Source organism: Narcine bancroftii, chromosome 14 (genome assembly GCF_036971445.1).
Source record: "Narcine bancroftii isolate sNarBan1 chromosome 14, sNarBan1.hap1, whole genome shotgun sequence".
Classification (NCBI taxonomy): Eukaryota; Metazoa; Chordata; class Chondrichthyes; order Torpediniformes; family Narcinidae; genus Narcine; species Narcine bancroftii.
In genome coordinates this window covers 67,118,862-67,141,407 of record NC_091482.1, presented here as the reverse complement: position 1 = coordinate 67,141,407, position 22,546 = coordinate 67,118,862, and the positions used below count along the sequence as shown (strand labels likewise).

At 44.2% G+C, this 22,546-nt stretch overlaps 1 protein-coding gene across 13 annotated transcripts in view; it reads right to left on the bottom strand.

Annotated features, from left to right (window-relative positions):
- chd2 (chromodomain helicase DNA binding protein 2) overlaps positions 1-22,546 on the bottom strand; it is a 112,393-nt gene that overhangs the window by 49,161 nt on the left and 40,686 nt on the right. For 11 of the 13 annotated variants that reach the window (XR_011349013.1, XR_011349012.1, XR_011349011.1 and 8 more), the window contains 7 exons: positions 20,485-20,710; positions 19,237-19,337; positions 15,469-15,513; positions 12,644-12,828; positions 9,567-9,691; positions 4,978-5,194; positions 2,965-3,054 (listed from right to left, as the gene is read on the bottom strand). Coding sequence is in view for 10 of the 13 variants with exons in the window: in XM_069912168.1 (XP_069768269.1) it covers positions 2,965-3,054; positions 4,978-5,194; positions 9,567-9,691; positions 12,644-12,828; positions 15,469-15,513; positions 19,237-19,337; positions 20,485-20,710 (989 nt within the window). In the remaining 3 variants the exon portion in view is untranslated. The remainder of the gene's footprint in view (positions 1-2,964; positions 3,055-4,977; positions 5,195-9,566; positions 9,692-12,643; positions 12,829-15,468; positions 15,514-19,236; positions 19,338-20,484; positions 20,711-22,546) is intronic. The other 2 variants (XM_069912165.1, XM_069912167.1) reach the window with 1 other exon arrangement.

The window sequence follows — 22,546 nt, the reverse complement described above, 5'->3', positions numbered from 1 at the left end:
TTTGTTGACTTACAAAGGGTTCTGCTGGAACGCAAGTTGAGGAGCACCTGTATTCTTTCATTATGTTCATCTTAATCTTATTTCGGCCAACCTTTTTCTGAATATTTTATTTAAAATTTTTAACCATACATGTAATAATTGCAAAATACAACCATTAGAGATGGTTCCATTATACATGATGGTATAAAACCCCCAAATCCCTTTCCCCAGTAAAAAAAAATCCCCAAATAAAGAAAAGAAAGAAATAAAGAGGAAATAAAAGAGAAAAAAAAACCTGATTGCCAAGAAGACACTGCCCACCACACAGTTCTAAACAATTACATTTTTAAATTCTTACAAGGAAGTTATTAACGAGGCCCTCGAAGGCCAACATTTTTCTGACTTCTGTTTAAACAACACAATTTGGTTTCAACAAGTAATTATGGTAAATACATTTAGGTACATAGTCATTACTAGACCAAGGGGATAAACCCTTTAAGATTGTGGGGGGGGGGGGGTTCACATTTAGGATGGAGATGAGGAGGAAATGCTTTTCAGAGTGAATCTTTGGAATTCTCTCCCCAAGGAAGAAGTCAAGGCCTGCTCATTAAATATATTCAAAAGAAAGTTAGATTGATTTTTTTTCATAGTTGGTAGGTGGAACCGAGTCCCAGTGAATCGTGGAGTAGGGTTGATGGGCCGAGTGGCCTACTCCTGCCCGATATGCTCCTATGGCTGCCCCCAGTGCTATTTCTGTCAGCCAGGTTTTTCTTATTGAGCTGTATTTTTATACTGTACAAAGGGCAACCCTTCCACAGACTCGAAAATTGGTCGATTCCTGGTAGTTAAAAGTTACGTCGGGTGGCGTAGTTAGCATAGCGGTTAGGGCGAGGCTATGGCAGCGCCAGTGACCCGGGTTCATATCAGGCGCTGTCTGTAAGGAGTTTGCACATTCTCTCCATGTCCGCTTGCGTTTTCCCCAGGTGCTCGTTTCCCCCCACTGTTCAAACGTACAGGGTTGTAGGTTCATTTGGACGGCAGGGGTTTAAATGGCTGGAATCGGCTTTACCATGCTGTAAATGTTTTTCTAATTAAAAAGAAGCCATTAGGTATGGCTGCTCTCATGCCCAAAACAAAAATTGAAGAATGGGGTAACATAGGAAATGCTTGAACAACAGGAACAGAATTAAAACTGAGCAGTTCAGATGTATCCCAGTTGGGAGGGCAAACAGTGAAAATAAAAGCAGTGGAAATCTGCAGAAAGAGAAACAGTTGATGTTTCAGCTATGGGACCCAGATCTGCTAAGTGTTAACCTTCATTTTGAATATATTTGAGTACACAAAAGGGCCATTTCATGATAGGTATAGATGGAGAGAATGCAAACAGGCTTTTTCTACTGAAGGTGGGTGAGATACAAACCAGAGGACATGGTTTAAGGGTTAAAGGGGAAATGGAGAAGGGGAACACACAGAGAGTGGTGGGAGTGATGATGCGGCCTCAATTTTAATGTTTATAAGAAAAATTTGGACGGGAGGGGTATGGAGGGCTACGCTGGTCAGTGGGACTAGGCAGAATAATAGTCCTACAGAGACTGGAAAGGTCGAAAGGCCTGTTTCTATGCTATCGTGTCTACGGTTCATGAGCAGAGTTTAACAGCTTCCATAGAACAATGGGGAGGCAGAGAGCAGATCCAGGGCTTTCTTTTCTACACATCTCCAATAGCATTGTTTGCATCTCAAGCATTGCCTCACATCCTGGGTATTTCTGGTACAGGAATGAAGTCCCAAGTGAAGGACACGCAACCAATAAGGGCTTGGAGAGGAACACTTGCCCAATTCCCTCAAGGCCTGGCATGCCTGACACCTTCTTAAATGGGGACTGATCGCTATTGAAAAGGTTTGGATTGGAGAGAGAAGAGTTTAGACAATGCAGCCAAGTCTCTCAGGAGTGGTGACAGAAATTACACCTCCTCAAACCCAAATCAAGGGCTTGAGTTACACAGCATGGAAACAGGGCTTTAGCCTCCTGAGTCCACACCAACTACAAGCTCCTATTTACAGAATATTGTTTTATTCTCCCTATATTCCCTCCAGTTCCCCCCAAATTCTGCTGCTCATCTACACTCTAGGGGCAATTACAGTGGCCAATTAATCAACTAACCTGATCATCTTTGGGATGTGGGAAGAGACCAAAGCCCTTGAAGAAAACACATGGGGAACGTGTAAACTCCACAGAGAAAAGCACCAGAGATCAGGGTCAAACCTGGTCACTGGAGCATGAGAATCTGCACCTCTCCATGAGGCATAGGAACATAAACAGGCCATTCAGCCCATCGAGATTGCTCAATCTTTCTATCATGTGTTGATCCATTTTCCTACTCAGCCCCACTGTCCGGCCTACTCCCCATAACCTTTGATGCCCTGGCTCATCAAGAACCTATCAATTTTTGCCTTAAATACACCCAATGACCCGACCTCCCCAACTGCCAGTGGCAATGTTCCACAGATTTACCACCCTCTGGTTGAAGAAATTCCTCCATATCTTTGTTCTAAGCAGATACCCATCAATCCTGAAGTTGTACCCTCTTGTCCACCCTGGCCACACCCTTTCAATATCAGCACATCTTTTCTTAAATGAGGAGCCCAGAACTACTCATAATACCTCAAGTGAGGTCTCACCAGCGCCTTGAATGCTCCGACACTCTTCCGAAAATGCAACGGATGCAAGAACAATTGTTCACTGAGATTGAGAGATTTATGCTTTCAGCAAGAGCTGCCATGATCTTAATGAATTGTTCGAAGGCCCTAATAAGGCTCCTGTCCCAAGGTTGGGATGGCACTGATCAATTAGAAATTCTGCCCAGCACACAGGGAAGAGAATCTCAAGGTTGTATGGGATGTATTCTGACAATAAATATGAACTTGCCAAAATTTGCAGAAGGAAGATTTAATGTTCACTCAACATTTATCAGTTGCGTTTGTTACCTTGTCCTTTAGCAAGATCTCGTATGTAGTTATGAGAACATTAAACTTCAGTCGTTTTGTCTGAGGGTGTGTCCAGTCATACTCCCGGATCTGAGAGAGACAAAGTTTCATTAGTGACATGCAAGAGAATGTAGAATCTGGCGTCATAGAAAAATCAGCTGGAGGAAGTTGGTCAACGTTCCAGGCCATCTTGAAGGATTCCAGCCTGAAATTGACTTCCAATTTCTGATAACCACCGCCCTCCCCCTCCCCCCCCATGAGTTTCTCTTTCCTCTCCTCTTTTTCTCCCACTGATGCTGCTCAACCCACTAAGTACCTCAGGAAGATTGTTTTAAGCATTAATTGGATGTGTTTCAGGGGTTAACGTGCCCTGATAACCACTCAATGATGTATATTAACGAGCCCACGGTTATGGTCTTTTGCAAGTGTGTCTACCAATCATAAGATTTAAGAAACAAAGTAGGCCATTTGGCCCATCAAGTCCACTACACTATTCCATCATGAGCTGATCCACTCTCCCACTCAGTCCCCCTCCCCTGCTATCTCCCCATAACCAATGATACCCTACCAATCTCTACCTTAAATACCCCCAACAACCTGGCCTCCACATCCACCCGTGGAAGCAAATTCCAGAGGTTCACCACTCTTTGGCTGACGAAATTCCTTCGCGTCCCTGTTTTAAATGGGCATCCTTCGAATCTGAAGTTGTGCCCTTTTGTCCTGGACTCCCCTACCATGGAAAACAACTTTGTCACATCTACTCTGTCCAGCCCTTTCAACACAAAATGCTGCTGAGGTCTCCTCTCATTCTTCTGAGCGCCAAGGAGGTACAGTCCAAGAGCTGAAGGGCTGTAATGTTCGATAGGTCTAAATTGATGAAGAATGGGCAGTAGGTGTGGAGTACAAGGATTTTAGAATGGCATTTGACAAAGTCCAGCATTGTAGACTCATTTAGAAGGTCATAAGATCCATGAAATCTTAGAATCATAGAACATTACAGCACAGGACCCTTTGGCCCTTCTAGTGCCTTGATGGGGTGTTTGTGTTGCCTGCAGAGTTGGCTTGCCTGCAGAAAGCAAAGAATAGCAAAGTAAAGCAGCAGTAGTATTATTCTGCCTGGAGGTCAATGACTGATGGGAGTTCTGTTCTGGGGCCCCTGCTCTTTTTAATTTTTATGAATGACCTGGACAAAGAAGAGTGAAAGGATGGGTTAGTAAGTTTTCATACGACAGGCATTAAAAGGTGGCTGTCAGAGAGCTAACAACTATCCAACCCTCAACTGTTGAAATGGTTAGCGCAAGCAGAAAATTACGCCATGGGAAGTCTGGCTCTGGTCTGCTGTCTGATCTTAATGTGTAGAAAAAGTACTGGGAGGGAGAGGAAAAGTGGCTTAGCTTCTCCTCACCTCTGGGGCAACCATAAAGTCAACTGTGAGAGGAACAAGCTGGATCGTTTTAACCAAACCTATCTGTCAGCTGGGTTCGCAGTTACAACCAGGAACAGTGAATTGGCTGACCAACTGACAGCAAGCTGGCTTGGAACTCAGAAAGTGACTGAACATGAAATCTCCAGCACAGCTTTGCACTGGTTTAGAAAGTGAAACATTCAAACATTTTTTTGAAAGTGACAAAACAGCATTTGTCATGGCCCCTTTAACTACAAATCATCTGATTTAAAATACCACTTGATAACATTGTTAAGGGCAGAGCTCATTGTTAGCCACACATGATCACATTAAGTCCAGAGCACCACATCCCATCTTAAAACAACCCAAACAGGCACATTAATTGCATGGAATCACATCCCACTCTGCAAACAGAAAATCTCTGAAGAAAATCTATAGACACTGAGTCTAAGGATCTGAAGAAGAAAGACAAAACCTTTCCTTCGATAGCTCTCAAGATACAGAACTGGCTTGGCAGTTAACCTGAAGCGCATTTCCTGAATTTGATGTAATTTCAAACTCCGTGATCTTGGCCAAGTGTTTGTACACAACGCATCAGTCACACTGACCGTATTGCGGCTCATGACATCGCCGATGTAGACAACCACGTTCATGTTGGGCTCCCAGATTTCGAACTCTCTCTGCCAGGAGGTGAGGGTAGACAATGGGACAACCAAGAGGAAAGGACCATACAGCATGTGCTGGTTGAATAAGTTGGAGAGAAAGGAGATGGTCTGGATCGTTTTACCCAAACCCATTTCATCAGCCAGGATCACGCTGTTGTACCTGAGGGCACAGAGAGAGAAATATCTTCAATAAAACAGCCACACTGATCAAAGAGGAGATGAAGCTGGAACAGCGATGGTCAGAATCTAGCTGTGAACAATACTTTTGGCCACAGCCTTTCATATTTATATTAATAAAGTGAAGTACAGTTAGCACAACGCTGTTACAGTGCCAGCATCCCTGGTTCGAATCCGGCGCTGTTTTTAAGGGGTTCGTATGATCTTCCCGTGCCTGCGTGGGTTTCCTCGGGGTGCTCTGGTTTCCTCCCACCCTTCAAAAAAAATGTACCGGGGTTGTTAGTCTATTGGGTGTAATTGGGCATCACGGGCCTGTTATTGTGCTGTATGTCTAAATTGCAACAAAAAAAATTAAATTATTTTATAAATTAAACATTTAGGCCATTTTTGGAAATTTCAACAAATCACAAACTAATTCCCTCTTTATTACTGTTTTAAGGTTGGCAGAGAAAGGCAGCGATACAGTTTGCTCCTACCTGCAGTGAGATCACATGATGGAGCTGGTTGTGAATGATACCACTGCTCAAAGACCAAGAACCATCACATTCTCCTCAAGCTATTAGCGGGATTGACAGGCATGAGCTCCCCGCCGAACCTGACCCAACTGTCAGCCGTCAGTCTGGAAAGCCTTATGACAGATGAAACAGAAATGCTGGAGGAACTCAGCCGGTCTTGCAGCGTCCATCATAAGATACCTGGAGGAAGAGCTCAGGCTCAAAGTGTCTGTAATACATCTTTACCTCCTATGGAGGAGTTTCTCCAGCATTTCAGTGTTTTACTATAATCACCGTGACCTAATAGCCTGAATACGTCTGAGATTGTCTGATCTCGAAAGCTAAGCAGGCACAGGACTGGTCAGTACTTGGAGGGAAGACCAGAGGATCACCAGGTGCTGTAGGTTTCTGAGAGGGGCGCTGGACAAAGTGGTGACTCACTGTCTGCCTTACGGTGGATATAAGTTAAAGAATTTCATGTATGTTATATTCTAAATGTAGTATCATGTGACAATAATGAAACCTTTAACTTTACCACAAACTTTCATGTTTTACTTCTGACAGTAGAAATAAATCTATGGCTGATCTAGTAACAATATAATTTCTTGAATCCTTTAATATCTGGAAGACGTGTCTTGAATACATGCCATTAAGCCTCGAATGCCCTCTAAGGCAGAGTATTCTCAAGAGGGAAGGTGCACAGCCAGATAGTGTGGTCCATGCAGTAACCAATGCCCTCTTAGGCAGAGAATTCTCAAGATCCACCATACGTCATGCGAGTTGTCATCTTATCCTGAGAGACAGCCCTTTATTTTTGAGACATCTGGCTGGACCAGGATTCCTCGGGTGAAGAAACATACACACCACGGCTACTCCATCCAGCCACATGAAATAATTTGTATGTTTCAAAGAAATTAACTCTCACACCTCCAATCTTCATAGAAACTAGCCTAATCTGATCAATGTCACCTCATGACCAACCTGCCAGACCAGAAGTCAGTCTAGAGAATCTTTACTGAATTTCCCTTTCTTGCCAGTAAACGGGATCACACAGCTGAATGCAACATCCCCCATAAACAGTCAAATCCCCGTTACCCGGAATTCAAACAACCAGCAAAAAACAAAAATCAAATCGCAGTACTGTAAATAAATAAGTAAGAAATACAATCTTTTAAAAATGGTGCCCACCCAGCTGTCAATTTGGCAATCGAGCACACATAATCTCAAGGAACCAGAAAATTCACTTATCCGGCATCTACCAATCCCCATAGGTGCGGGATACCAGGGTTTTTACTGTAATTATTTGTTTAAAAAGTTTTATATTGTAGGCTAATGCTCTCGCAAATGGTACACTGCTTTTTAATTATCTGATCCACCTGAACAGGTTTCAATTTCTCATCATTTAAAAAAATACTCTGGTTTTCAATTTATCCCAAAAGTGCGTGAATGTGTACTATTCACGTTTTATTCCACCTACTTTTTCCTGAGTCTCTGCATCTCCCTGTCAAGAATGCATTCATAATGGGGGGGGGGGGGGAAGGAAGGAAACAACAATGGACGGTAATTGAACAGGTTGAGTGTGTCAATGTTTACCAGGGAGATTGAACTTAACATCCTTTTCACTGCTATCCAGCTGATTCCCTCTTCCAAATCACATCTACAACCGTGTGCACATTTATCAAACACAATCTCCCTGCCATTATTCATTTCAATGTTGTCCAACCTTTTATTATTATTTTCCAAGGGACCTGTGACTATTTCTTTCATAGCAGGATTTTTCCAATGACTGATACAGGTACACAATCCTTTATCCGGAAAATGTGAGTCAGGCGGGCGAGGGGGGAGACCTGCAGCGCGAGTCGGGCGGGGGAGGGGGGAGAAAGAGACGGTAGCGCGACTGGAAGGGGGTGGGGATGGATACGGTAGCACAATTCAGGTGGGCTTAAATCTGAAATTCGTAACACACCATCCCCCAAGGGTTCCAGATAAAGCATTGTGTACCTGCATCAGTTTCCTTTCTTAATTACCTGCCATTCTGTGGCCATGCTCTCAGAGCTTTGGGTGGTAACAAGGAATGCATTCACTATCTCCATTTTTTTTTACATAGAAATTATGGTTTTTATCCGTTCCAAATTTTTTTTCCTACCTTCTGGAGTGGCCACTCACACACAACTGACCAAAACTCGAAATCTCTGGTCCCTTACGTGATTTTACACTGAATACCGGAAGTGCGGTAAGTCAGAGGCAGGACTCGCAAATGCGTGCGCTATTCATTAGCCCGTTGCTGCGGACCACTAGCTCAGTTCAGACTGCAGGATGTCCGCAAAATTGTCTCGGGCTGCTGCAGGAAAAATTTGGGAACAGGAATGAGTCACTTGTTTCCGTTCCAAACCTTTTACACACCCTGCATTGTGGGAACATTGCGAAAATTTCCCGTTACACAGCAGCTGTGTCAAAACCCAACTAACGTCAGTTGATTCAAGCACTGACCATCCAAACCTTTCCAATACGACAACCCACCCATTCCAGATGATACTGCATTGAACATAATCTTCAAGTTCCTGATTTACAGCCAAATCTAGGATGTTAACGGCATTCTCCCTGGTAAACACTGACACACGCTGCCTGTTTAATTACCGTCCAACCCTCCCCTTCGTGAATTTTGTGGACTCACTTTTTCTACTCAATTCCTTTATTGACCCTTTTCTTTCAAAATTTATGGAAGCTATCAATTCTGTTTTTATATTTCCAGTTAATCTAATTTTCATTTCCTTAATTAATTTTTAAATCATTGCTATTTCTTATGTTGTTTGAACTTGTGGCCTGAGACTGATCTTTGTGCAATTATATGTTCTCACTTTATGTTTGTTATTATCCTTGACTTTCACCTTCCCTTGGAACCTTTCTTTCACTGGAACCTCTTTACAGCACATTCTGAAAGAACAATATATTCAATTAATTATATCAATAATCTGGGGGTAAAACTTGACCAACACTGACCTCATAACCATCATAATGTCAGAAAAGTATCTGTTTCATCAAAGACTTCCAGAAGGAGTGATCTGTCAAAGCTTGTTGACCCAAACAAAACCAATACAAACCCATTTAAAATTTAGACAGACTGCACGGCAATAGCCCCTTCCTGCCCACAAGCCTGTGCTGCACAACTACAACCAAGTAACCTACAGCTTGAAGGATGGGAGGAAACTGGAGGAAACCCACATGGACGCAAGGAGAATGTACAAACTCAGCGTGGGGTTCGAGGCCCAGTTACTGGGGCTATAACAGCATTACACTACCTGCTATGCAAACTGTGCCGTCTGGCAAGAACTTAGTCTACACCTGTCCTAATTCATTTGCTCCCATAAATAATCTCTACTGCTCATTGAAGCAAACGATTGAAGGAATTTTGGGGAAAAAAAAGCAGATAAATGACTGGTCATTGCCAGCATGTAGTAATGTAGTACGAAACTGAAATTCCCCCAGCCTGGTTTTACTAAACTGTCCACGTGGCAGAAAAATAACAGAAAGTTGCATCATTTAAATGGCAAGAGGTTTCTGACCTCCGAGATGCAGAGGGAGCACGAGTCCAAAAAGTAAATGAGGGGAATATCGCCACCCTAAACCTGGATCATAGATCTTCTTCCCACTATGCGGGTTAGGGCACAGAATTTGACTCCAGGTCTGTCGTCTTCACCCACTGCAACCCAAATGTGACTTCAGACCCAGGACAGTGACATTAACTAGTCGATCAAAATAGGGATGCCCAATCAATGCTGGTCATACTGCCACATTCAATATCCACAAATAAAAAATAATTTGTCCACTTTACTGCCACTCTGATTACATCCAAATCCGTACTTGCACCAGGAGTGAGCGAGCCAGTTCAGACCCTCCAATTGGTAGTCCCTCAGTTCCAGGCCCTCACTCCCGATATAGGATGGCTGCTTCTTCATGGCAACGAACCTTGGCCTCTGTTTCAGGACCTGGAAAAGATTAATCGAGTTTCAATTCATTTCACTTCCCGTGAGTAAACAAAATTGCCTGTGAATTGGCAGAAATAGGTAAGAGGGAAGGAAAGAAACTGGTGGGAATGTATGGATTTGATTGGCTGCACTGCCTCCTGTATCTCAGGTGGAATTAGGAGAATGATATGCCGATAATCCTATCAATGAGGTATGAAGGTATAAGTGATTGAACCTGTATTGCACTGGCAGATTATCACCCAGGAGATGCCAGAGCCCACTAATGCCTGGCTGTTCCTGAACCCAAACAGAGTTAGATCCACACTACTTTCCACTAAACTACTGGTTAGCAAGGAAATCTTTGCACAAACTTCACCCATGTGACATACATCAGCCAGGTAGCTGCATCCATATCAAGTCAGCGACTTCATGAAGAGAGCGGGGACTGTTTTTACAAAGATGTTTCCATGTGTTGTGGCAGCAGACCAGAGAGGGGCTCTGAAGCTAAAGAACACCAGACGGAGGGCTGTCGGTGACTCGAGGTGAGGAAACACCAAGGCTGCTGCCGACTGTAGTCGAGGGGCTCACATCAGGCTGTGGACTGGCTGAAGGGGCACCGGGTATTAGAACTGGGATATGAGAGGGTGCTGGAGGCTTCCTGATTGTTTCAGAGGGTGTGCACCAGGAGGTCAAGTTGCTGAGTTTGAATTAAAGGCTGTGAGACTGCAGGAGCCTGGAGGTGAGGCCATCGACATTCAGGGACTCTGGGGGGGGGGGGGGGGGGGGGATTCTCTTTCTCTGTAAGGGGCACTGGGCAATTTTTGCTGATAGCAAATATTTTTGTCTGGCTTACAATAGACTAAAGACCTAGACAGATCACTCCTCTGAGTGCTACTGGTACCATGCAACCCAGTCCTACCTGTCGCACGGTCAGCGACTAAACCGGCTCACCCACCAGGTTTGCCTGGCACGGAGGGTAGCTAAGTTCCGAGCAGGATGAAAAGCAAGACCCGCCAAAGGGTGGATAAACCATTTCTTAGGGCCAACGACCATCTAGCGAACACGTGTCATTAAGCGCAGAAAGGGCTTGCATTGAAGCTTGGACTGGCCATTCACTGCAACAGAACTTCCCCCAGCCATCTTGGACCCCACCACGTCGCTGGATCCGGGAAAGGATGTCGAGAGGGTGGGTCTGGACCTGCGCAACCCCCCTACTCACCTAAATCCATTCATGCACATGCTGTTCCTTTCTGAGGAGTGGGGTATAAACCCCACAAACTGACTGAAAGGAACCATCATCTTCCTATGGGATGGGTAGCCAGAAGACGAAGAGAGACTAAAAGAAATTTCGTGCAATATCACATTTTCTGTTTTATAACATGACAATAATCTTGAATCATCAGGAACATCCGCATCACAGGGACCACGTGGAAAGACAGGAGCTTTGCAGGAATGGAGTGGAGGAGATGGGGCTGTTCGCCTTGTGGTTGAAGGGACATTTGATTGAGTTATGGAAGACCTAACAAGTTGACCTTACAACTGGGTGTATCTCCCTAATGCTTAACATGAAGTATGCAAACCAAGCAGCTCCAAAGACTCATGCTGAATGCGACCTGGGGCGTGATAACCAATCAACCCTCAGAGCCTTTGGATAGAGAAGGAAAAGAAAATGTTCTTGATCCCAACAAGATATCCACTGTATGTGCAAACAGGAACAGGCCCTTTGATCCACGATATCTGCACTAAACGTGATGCGAAATTTAACTAAATCTCTTCTGCCTGTGCGTGATCCATTATCTCTCCATTCCCTGCATGTTCCTGTGCTTATCTTGTACATGAGTGTCACACCGACTTCCCTCACGCTCCTTGCAGACCATTCCAGGCATTATCATTCTGTGTAAAATGCCCCACACATCACTTTTAAACATTTCCCTCCCACCTTAACTGCACGTCCTCGACATTTTTACCCTGAGGAAAAGGATTCTGACCGTCTAGCACTATTCTTCTGTGGTTTTCACATTTTTCCATACTCTGTCCACAGATCTGCTTCTCTGTCTCCCGCTGGTATTGAGAGCCTGATGATAGAACCTCATCAGTGTGACTGCGCCTTTATTTGTGAGCTCCACTCGCTTCTGAGGACAAGCTCTCCAGAATGTCATCTCTGACTGCAGCTAAGTCACGCCCCTTGAATTACTGAATTAGTAATTCTACTCCTCCATCTCCTTTACCTTCCTCACTATCTCATCTAAAACTCCAGAACAGTGAAATGCTGTCCCACCCCTCTTGCAACTATGTCTCCATTACGGCCACAATATAAAAACTATGATTATGTTTGCAACCAACAACTGGGACAAGGTCAAGGAACAACATGGGGGTCAAGAGGAGGAAGTCTCTGGAGACCGTTTGACCATTACTCGGGAATCATAAAAATATACAGCACGGGAGGCCATTCTCTCCCTTCTGCTCATGCTAGCCAAGGCCAGGCTATTGAGACCAATGGCACCTCCTACAGACAAGTAGCTCAGGCCACAAATAGGGCTTCTTAACTGCTTCCTATCACCCTACATCCTCCCGGGTTTGAACAATTCTTCCCAATCTTACCTCCAATCGTTTTTTTTTTAAACCTCTGGCCCCCTTAAGTTCTGCAGTAACTATACTCAGGACTCAAATAAATCTCCTCTGATGGAAATCCTAGTTATTCCTTCTGCTCTCCACAAAAGAGTCTACTTCAAAGCAAAAGAACATCTGCTCTTTGGCTGTGGTTCCAAAGCCACATGCAAGACACATTAGAAACGGGGTAAAATTAGGACAAGTAAACCCCATTCCATAATCACAGAAAAATGTCTGCTGCATCAAGCCGCAACAGTGAATCACACAACTCTTACCATAAACCCATAAAATTTGGGGGCTTTTATTTTTTGAAAAGCAAACCACAGCGAACACAAACAGGGCACCGTTGGAAATTATAATCACCTTGCAGTCTTTTGAGGGAATGGTTTTGGAATTGTGGCGGTTATGGAAGGCATCAATGCACGCCTGGAACTTTCTGGAAATAAGTGCACCGTCCTCCCAGCTGCAGTCGACGTATGGCAGACCCATCCACTTACAGAGGTAGTCGGGTTGGCCAGATGACGAGGTTTTGTGGCTGGAGTGTGCTGCTGTGTGAGAGGCAGATAGGATTCAGTCCAGAGAGATCACATGCAAACGACCACAGGCTGCTACCAATTGTCAACAAGCTCATTCTCCACTTGCAGAGATCATGCACAGGTGGGCATTTCAGTTCCCGGACTTGCTCAGCTATCACATGTGAGCAACTTGGAGTCACATGCTGGTCCGAACAACAAAGGCCAGCCTTTTGCTTGGCATTTAATATCCTAGTAAGACGTTCACGTTAATTTTACAAATTACAATTTTACTTCAGTTCCTAAAGTTTTAAAATGTGAAAAAAAAAAACACTTTATAATCGCTGATCAATCTCACAGCCTGCAGGAAGAAGCTATTTCCCAGCCTGGCAGTCTTTATTTTAATGCTCCTGTACCTCCTTCTTGATGGAAGTAGATTAAAGGTACTGTGTGCTGGATGGAAAGGGGCTTGTTTGAGCCCTATTTGCACAACATTCCTGGTGAACAGAGAAAAGGGAGACCCTACTGATCTTCTTGGCTGTTTTGATGGTCCTCTGGTCTGATGCTTTGCCAGCTACCGTCCTACACAATGACGCAGCCAGACAGGACCCTCTCACTAGGATCCTGTGAAAAGTTGTCAAGGTGAGTGCCAGTAGTCTTGCATTCCACGACCTCCTGAGGAAGTGTAGAGAATGCTGCGCAATCCTGACTAATGTTAAGGTGTTGTGGGGCTGGAACAGAATGTAATGATGCAGTGTGGTTAGACCGCACTTGAAGTATTAAGCTTAATTCTGGCTGCCTGATTACAGAGAAGATTTGGAATTTTTGGAGAGGGTGCAGAGATTTACCAGGAGGTTGCCTGGATTGACAAACATGTCTGTATCTTAAGAGGCAAAGTTAGCAGAGCTGGGGCTTTTCTCTTTGGACTGCCGGATGAGAGGTAACTTAATAGAGTTCTACAAGATCATGACAGGCATAGACAAGGCGGACAGCCAGCTCCATTTCCCTGGGTGACAGGAGCAAATATCAGAGGACGGTTGGTGTAGCAGTTAGCGTAACGTCTTTGCAGCGCTAGAGATTGGGACTAGGGTTCGAATCCTGTGCTGTAAGGAGCTTGTATGTTCTCCCCAAGTCTGCGTGGGTTTTCCCCAGGGGCTCCAGTTTCCTCCCACCATTCAAAATGGCGTCAAGTTAATTTGGCGGCACAGGCTCGTGGGTCAAAAGGGACTTACCGTGCCGTATGCCTAAATTTAAATAATGACATCCGTTGAAGTTGAGTGGAGGAAAGTTTACAGGAGAAGTCAGGGGTATTTTCCTTTCCCCAGAGATTAGTGGGTGCCTGGAATGCATTGCCGGGGGTGGTTCAATGGGGACATTTAAAAGATTCTTAGGCACACAGATGCACAATAAACAGAGGGTAACGGGCATGCAATAGGTAGGGAAGGATTAGATTGTTGAGTAGTTTTACATAGGTCAGCACAACATCATGGGCCTGTATTGCTGGAATGTTCTATGTTCTTTGGATGGTGTGATGGGATTCAAAGTTACATTTGTCTATATTAATTGTTGAAACCTAGAGCATAAGGATCTACAAATGAAGGAGTGCACTCATTCACTTCAATGCTTCTGCAGCGTTCCTCACTGCAAGTCCAAGCAGAGGGGGAGTTGGCTTTGCACGTCAGTGACTCAACCTGGAGTGGCAGTCCAAGGAATGCAAGTCTGAGAAACCAGGATTCCACTGACCATCCTTCCTGATGGAGATGCCTGTTGGTATGGAGTGGAAACAGCCTCAACTCTTTCTCAAGGTCCAAATATAAACAAGCACCCCACCCCCGCCCATCCAGAAAGCAAATGGAGCACATTGTGTTACTAAACCCTCAAACGTTTTGCAAGAGTCAATACTTTGAGGAAGCAAAGAGGTCAATAAAGGCCACTGCTATGAGCTACCTACATTCACGAACAATCCAGACTCCTTCAGACCTCACACATGAGAGGAAGTACATGCTTTATCAGCCCTAAATGCAGGATAATCCCCAGCAGATATTATCAATATTATTAGCGTTCCTCAAAAGAAAATGTAAAATTAATTACTGTTAGTCTTTATCCAGAAACTGGCTAAAGTGTGGAGCTAGCCTTTGTGGAGAGAAGTTGAGATGAACAACAGAAATGTATTTGATGGAATAGTTAAATAAACAAGGGAGAAAAAGGCAGCAGGTGGGTCCAAATGGTTTCGAAACACAGGAACTCAGCCGTACTCACAGTGTCCATAGGAGGTAAAGATATGTTGGTAATATATCTGGCTGAGTTGCTCCAGCATTGACTGTGTGTTGACCACAATCACAATTTTGTGTTCCAGTCAAAATGACCTGCCAGGCTGTAATTTCTGATTTTAGAAATTGTTCCACACACTTTTCTCAGAATTTAACAAACGAAAACTTATCCCTGCTGAGCGCGGGAGAAATTTCCTAACACTAGATGATCTGACGGCTCAGGAGACTTTTATGCTAACAATGTACATCCTGTTTGCAAACTGCATTGCAATGGTAATAGTAAACCCTTATAACAAACAACAAGGGTTATGTTTGTATTCAACAACTAGGACAGGCTGTGAACAACATGGTAAGCAAGCGAAGGAAAAGCTCCCTGCAGAGTCGTTACACGTGTAGAAGTACTTACATGAGAAGTCAGAATGACTGGATGATGATTTACTGGTCTTCATAGCTGGGGAGACAAGACCATTTCAATGACAATATCTGTAAAGAGCACTCTCAAATTTCACTCAGCAGACACCTAAATAGTAGCTGGAACTTTTGAGACCGTTTGTCGCTGATGCGTCCAATTCTTCACAGAGATGTTTTGAATTATGGACACCAATGAGGTGAAATGATTTGGAATAATTGTTCTACTCATTAGGCATTTCTGCACGACTCTTTACTTCATTCATGTTCGGCTGTTAGAGAATAAGGCAACTTGAGAACGTGTGTTCTGATGTGATCGGAAAGGTAAGGTCCAAATAAGCACACAGCTCCACTTCTTTGTGGGACTGGAGCCAGCAAATCAGCATCGAGGAACAGCTGACTGACTACCTTAGACACTATAGAGAGATCTCTACTGACAGAAAGTGAGGTCCCCTCTCTAACCAGAAAGACCAATTTCTAGCATTAAATAAAATTCTACAACCTCAACATGAACAGCAGCATTAAATCTTTATTTAATTTGCTCTGTACAGAAAAAGGAAAATGGGCAACTTGCATTTATAAAGCACCATTAACAAGTTTTTCAGGACATATTTTACACTTCGAAAATCACTTACCGTATATGCTGGTGTATGACACGACTAGGTGCATAAGACGACACCCAGAATTTCCATACAAGATGCAGGTTTTGAGCTATACTTGCTGTATAAGACTACTCCAAGTCTGGCACTTAATGCTGGGAGTGAAAACTTGGCCTTTCTAAGAAACCTGTCACTGCAAGATTTAACATGATTGGCCTGATAAGGAAGTGTAAACAGAACGCACCCTGGGACCCTGGCTGATTATATACTGTTTGTCTGCTGTTGCAAATGGCGACTGTTACTTGGTTTGCTGTGTTGCATTTTTAAGGTATGTTAGACAGGTTTATAACATTTTTATTGTTTTACTATAACGTAACCATCATTATGGCCGGCACCCACTCTTGCTGTCCCCATTCCTACTGCTTGTATTCCCTCATTTCCTGTTCTGATGAAGGGTTGCTCACCTACAACATTAACCCTGTTTCTCTCCCAGATGAGTGCTTCCAACATCTTGTCTCGATTTTGGATTTTCAGCATCAAGGCTGGTACGTTTGGTATATTTGCCTGGAATTTATTCTCAAATCTTCCCCAGATGGCAAGGAAAGGCAGGAAGAGGTTGGTTTGATAGATATGGAAAGGCATAGTTTGGCATGGATGAAACCTGGGAGGAACCATCTGGGAACCAGGTGCAACATGCAACTATGGACCAAATTGGCCCATCCTGCTGTGCTCAAACCCTCACCTTCCCCAGCCCCCAAGCAAGGGCCAATAGAGCTGCTTTGTACCCAAGTAAGATCCCAAGGCAAGTAGCAAAAAGTGGTGTAAAATATCCCAGGTACTAGAATCGCTTAACTGCCTCTTCAATTTGGGTAAGTTAAAAGCCAACCACACTGATGCATCTGGAAGTTACGCAGCCACTTCAGTGGAATTCAAACATAGTGAAGACTTTTCGACCACCCATTCTCAACTTTTTTTTTGGATGTGGCCCCCTTCGGTCTCTGATCAAAGTTTATAGACCCCCTTCCCTGTGAAGCTTTCAACCTTAGTTGTTTTTTTTTCCCATACTTCTTCCCTACAGACTACATAAAACACAGAGAAATATTTTATGATTTTAGTCCATGCTCCCCCACCCCTTAAATGTGCTGTGACCCCGAAGAGGAAGGGACACATGGTCTCCATTCTAGATGATAGTAACTTTACATCTGCAGTAATGGACATCAACGAGAAGTGTGGTTCTACTGCTTGGCTTCCTTATCCCACTGAGTTAACACATCACATCCATCTTTCGTATGCGAACTTAAGGGTAGCAACAGTGAAATAACTCATAACTGAACTGAAGGCAACTGAATATATCCTCATTCAAATACAGTAAAAACTCCTGGTATCCGGCACCTATGGGGATTGGTCGATGCTGGATAAGTGAATTTTCCAGTTGCTTCAGATTGGGCGAACGGCAAGACGCTGATTTTAAACTTCCATATCTATTACCTATTTATTTTCTGCGATTTATTTTGCTGGTTGCTTGAATTTCGGAATATAGGATTTTTTTTTACTGTATACGTATTTTTTTTTAAAGAAACCGTGTAATAACAAGGAGACAGTCCTGGTCACTGGCCATCAGGCCCCTGGACAGAAATGTGCACAATTCTTACACAACTCGACAATGGAGATTCAGTTTGGGTGGGCTTCGCCCTGGCTAGGATGCCCAGAGTCAGGGGTCATCATCTCAAAACAAAGGGGTTAATCATTCAGAGATTTCTTCATCCGGAGACTGGTGAAACTTTGGAATTTTCTACTTAAGAGGGATCCAGGAAGTTGAGGTCAGAGCTGGGAAGTGTCACTCTGGTGGAAGACTGGCCATGACCTTTCTGATTACCAACACAGGGAGATAATCGATCCAGGGAGACGAGGTCCAAGCTGGGTAGTGTCACCATGGTGGAAGACTGGCCACGACCTTCCTGATTACCAACACAGGGAGATTATCAATCCAGGGAGACGAGGTCCGAACTGGGTAGCGTCTCCCTGGTGGAAAACTGGCCACAACCTTCCTGATTACCGATGCAGTCTCCAAGGGCTTAAAGGGGAAGCTCCTGCTTATTTTCTTACAGAGAACGTTGAGGTGAATGGGAAGATTCCGATCTTTGCCACAGAAACAAACCGGAAATTCCTTTCATTTACAAAAACCCACCAGTAAGCCCTCACATTTTTGTGCATTGTTGGTGGATGGAAAGTGGCAGCGCTGCCACCGGAGCCGACTAACAGAGAGCGGGGAGCGGAGTCGCCGCGTTCCCAAAGGGTCCAACCTGCCGTCAGCTCCGAACAGGCTTTATTTGGCCTGTAAATGGAGTCAACGGCGGTTTTATTTAAAAATTCTGAGACCGCGGGGTCTGCGCCCAAGATGGCGGTGCCTGTGATCGGCAGGAGCCACGAGGGGTTGCAGACTCCGGAGAAGCAGGGGACTGGCGCAGGGCACCAGAAAACCTAGGAGAAGCAGAGAATACAATCCATGGGATGGTGACCACGGAGCAGTGAGGGACTCGGAGGCTGAAGAAAACACAGACGGCAGACTGTGACTCGAGGTGAGGAACCCACGCAGGCTGTGGGCTGCTGGCGACTGCCATCAAGGGATTCACACTGTGCTGTGGATCTGTTGGGAGACTGGCTGAAGGGGCTACCAGATATCAGAACTGGGATGCGAGAGGGTGCTGAGGGGCTCGTGATTGTGCCGGAGGTTGAGCTGTGGAGCTTGAGTTGCTGATGGTTTGGACTGGACTCTGTGTGGCTGCGGAGGCGAATCCACGGTCACACAATGACTCTGAAGAGATGTTCCTTTGCTTAAGAGGCACTTCGGCGAATCTGTCGGCCTTACAAGCAACGGAAACAAATTTTGTGGGTAATATCTGTCTTCAGTATATGACAATGAATCTTGGATCTGGCATTTTCCACTGTGGTCTCAAAGAAGAGTATAGAACAAGTCCTGACTGTGACCCATCCCTACAGAACCAAGCGTGCTTGTAATGTAAACTCAGATCATGGGCCACATTTTAATGTTACATTCAGAATTAACATCATTAGTATTTCTATTTTCTCTTGCCCATACAAGTTCTTAGTTTTCAAGACCAATAACTTTTATTTCACAGAATGAAAAACAGTTGGCCTATTCTTACCGATCACTCTCTCCACGATCTGGTATTGTTTATTGAGTTCATGAGTCATTTCCTGCTGACAGTTGTAATACTCGATATCTTCTGGGGATGCTTTGGTCAGCCTGTATGGATGGAACAATGCATCAGGTGTAATATTCCTTGTGTTTAATTAGTCGGTCAATGCAAACCAATTCAATCTTCAGATATCTAATTCAGAGAACTCCAAAGGTAAGCTTCCCCAAAGCACATCAAAATAAAAATACTTTATTCCCATTATAAGCTCTTAAAATTAACAGATGACATCAGAAAATCCTTCATACATCACCTCAAGATTCAGGGGAGTAGATTTAAGACAGTAATGGTTTCTTTCTCCCAGAGAGTAGTGAATTCTCTACCCAGTGAGGTCTCATTTAATGAATTTAAGATTTAAGAGACCTTTGTGAATAATAAGGGAATTAATGGATCTGGGGAACATGCAGGTAAGTGGAGCTGAGTCCGCAGCCAGATCAGTCATGCTCTTGTTAATGGCAGAGCAGCATTTGGTCAATGAGAAGCAGGATCTTATTTTTTGGGACCATAAATAAAACTGAAAGTGGGGACCATAAGTAAAACAGAAAGTAATTCATGAACATCAGTGACATCCATTTACACTAATCCTATATTAAGGTCATTTATTTTCATTCTCCCCACATAAAGCCTACACAATTCTGAGTGAGTTGTGGGTCACCACCAACTGACTGGGAATTTTAGTGCAACGTTACACGGCGCCCTTTCAAAGGCTGACAAATCTGGCCTTCTGCACTGGGGATACATCTTCTCACGGCTACCCCGATAGGTTGAGGGTAAATGGTTGGGACAGGCTCAGAGGTCTGGTTCCATACCATACATTTCCATGAGAGACAGGCCCTTCACCCCACCTGTACCAATCCCATTGACCAGCACTTGACCTGCCGGCTTCTATTCCTCAGGCTCAGAATCGCTCCACATTAAGCACCCTCTCTGAACTTGATGTGGAGCCTTCAGCACTCAGGAACTCAGTAAGTGAATCTCCTTGGGCCCTTTTGACTCCACAAAGTGCAGGCAGGCCAGACATGGCCCCCATACGTGTGCCAACTGGCTTGAAAGGTCTCGGGATCAGCTTTCTGGAGAAATACCGGTGTTACGTTGATAGCGTGGGCTGGAGTGAGGGGGGGGGGGGGGGGGGAAGAAGGCAATGAGTGGTCCTCAGAGCCATAGAGTGGTTAGGAGATTCAGGAAGTCACCCATTACCACTGGTTAATTTCCTCCTCCTTTTTGATGAAGTTCTCCAGCTTCTTGAGTCCCTTCACTTTCTGCAGCTTCAGTGACTCTTCGCTCTCCCAGGTGTTGTGGATGTACGACCAGCCCTTCCACTTGATCAGATATTGTACTTCTGCCTCATCCTTCTCTGGATCAAAGTCTGCTCCTGGATTCCCATCGGCTTCCACAGCGTAGACAGTGGTCCGGGCTCCAACAGCTGCCAGTGGGGGGGGGGGGGAGAGAGAAAATCAACGTGTTAAAACAATTCCGGCTCACAGCTCTGCCAACTGGCCCATCACCACATGTAGCACCACACACCCGGCTCCATTACCCAGTACAATTTCAGCAGGACGGTGAGGTCACTATAATTAAGTGATCCTCTTGTGCACAAAATTAAAACCCAACAACCGCCAACCAATTAGTCCACGATCAATTACTGTACAAGGCAGAATTTGAACCTTAAAAATGTTGCCCTAAAACCACAGGTCATCTTGTACACCAAGTATAATATCCCATGGTTTAGAGTGTCCCACATGGTGATGGAGAACAGCAGAACACCTATGGTTCTACCACTAAATATTTTTGCACTGAAACTTACATTTGGGAAGCTGGATTAAGAGTAATGTTATATTAAAACATCAAAAATCCATTATAAACCTACCTAATGTCCCTTAAAATAACTGCACAGCAAACCAAGCTAAGTCGCCATTTGCAACAGCTAACAAAATCAGCCAAGGTCCCAGGGTGCAATCTGTTTACTTTATGTCAACATTTCCAAAATATTACAGTACCGGGAAAAAAAACCCTCAGTTGTTGACTACATGGTTGAAACAAAATACCAAAAATCTTCATGGTAATTCAGCATAAATTTTTTTTTTTGTTTCCCGCTGCCTGCTCCTTGTTCGCCTGGAAGCATCAACAGTGAGGGGCGAGACTGATGTTCCTCTGCTGTCTCTTGCTTTCTTCTTCGTCTGACTACGGGCTTGTGAAGAGCTTCTGCCAATGTTGCTTCACCTTTTTTTGAACTGGGTTTGGCCACTTGTTTTTATTCTGAATGTACATTGATCCACAGCCCTGTAACTAATCGAGGTGTCCTTGGTGCAAGTTGCATTTCATATGACCTTAACGTTAAATTCAATGTGGCCATGACATTCAGCATCAAATTAGTAAACAGTAATGCAAGTCAGTGCAAACTGGTCAAAAAAAACTTTTGAACTTCATATAACTTTAAGGATTAAATTCAATGAAATTCAATGTGGTCATGACATTCAGCTTCAAATGTTACCCCTACTGAACATTTCTAGTGCTCCATATTGATTTGCATGGAGAACAGACGGACATGCACGAATATATATTAGATAATATTATACATTAGTAATCAGTTTCAAGGGTAAAATTATACTTGATATAATTATACGTTCGTTCCTGTACAAGAACTGATGCTTGTGATGTCACTAGTGTTTATATTACTCGCTGGGAACATTTGATACATATTGTGGTAGGTAATTGACAGTATTTTACCATACTTGAATCAATTGGCTAAATTTTAAATAACTAACACTGTGTTGCTTAGTAGTGTGTTTAACAGCATCACTCCACTGGTCAATGGGATGGCTGGTAAAGGACTACTGGTGCAGTAAGCTCTCAGCGGTAAGTGCCAGACTTGGGCTCGTCTTACACAGCAATATTAGCTCAAAACCTACATTGTAAATGGAAATTCTAGGTGGGGGGGGGGGGGGGGGTCATGTTATATGCCCAGTTGCCTTGTACACCAACATTTATTGCATTTGTAACACTCCCATCACTGAAAACAATAAACACGCTGTTCATCTGTGTGAGGATGAAACATTAGGGGCAGGGACCCATGTCAAAACATGGCAGAAACCATCATGACACAGAGAGCAGTGAGTTGGGCCAGCCTCCCATCTCAAACTGACCACAGAAGTCCTGCCCACAACTCGGTGAGCCAGCTCATTTCAGGCTCAGGCCAAAACCACCAGGCTCAAACTGCAGGTGACACCAGGCGAGAAGAAGCAACAAAACTTGGCAAAGT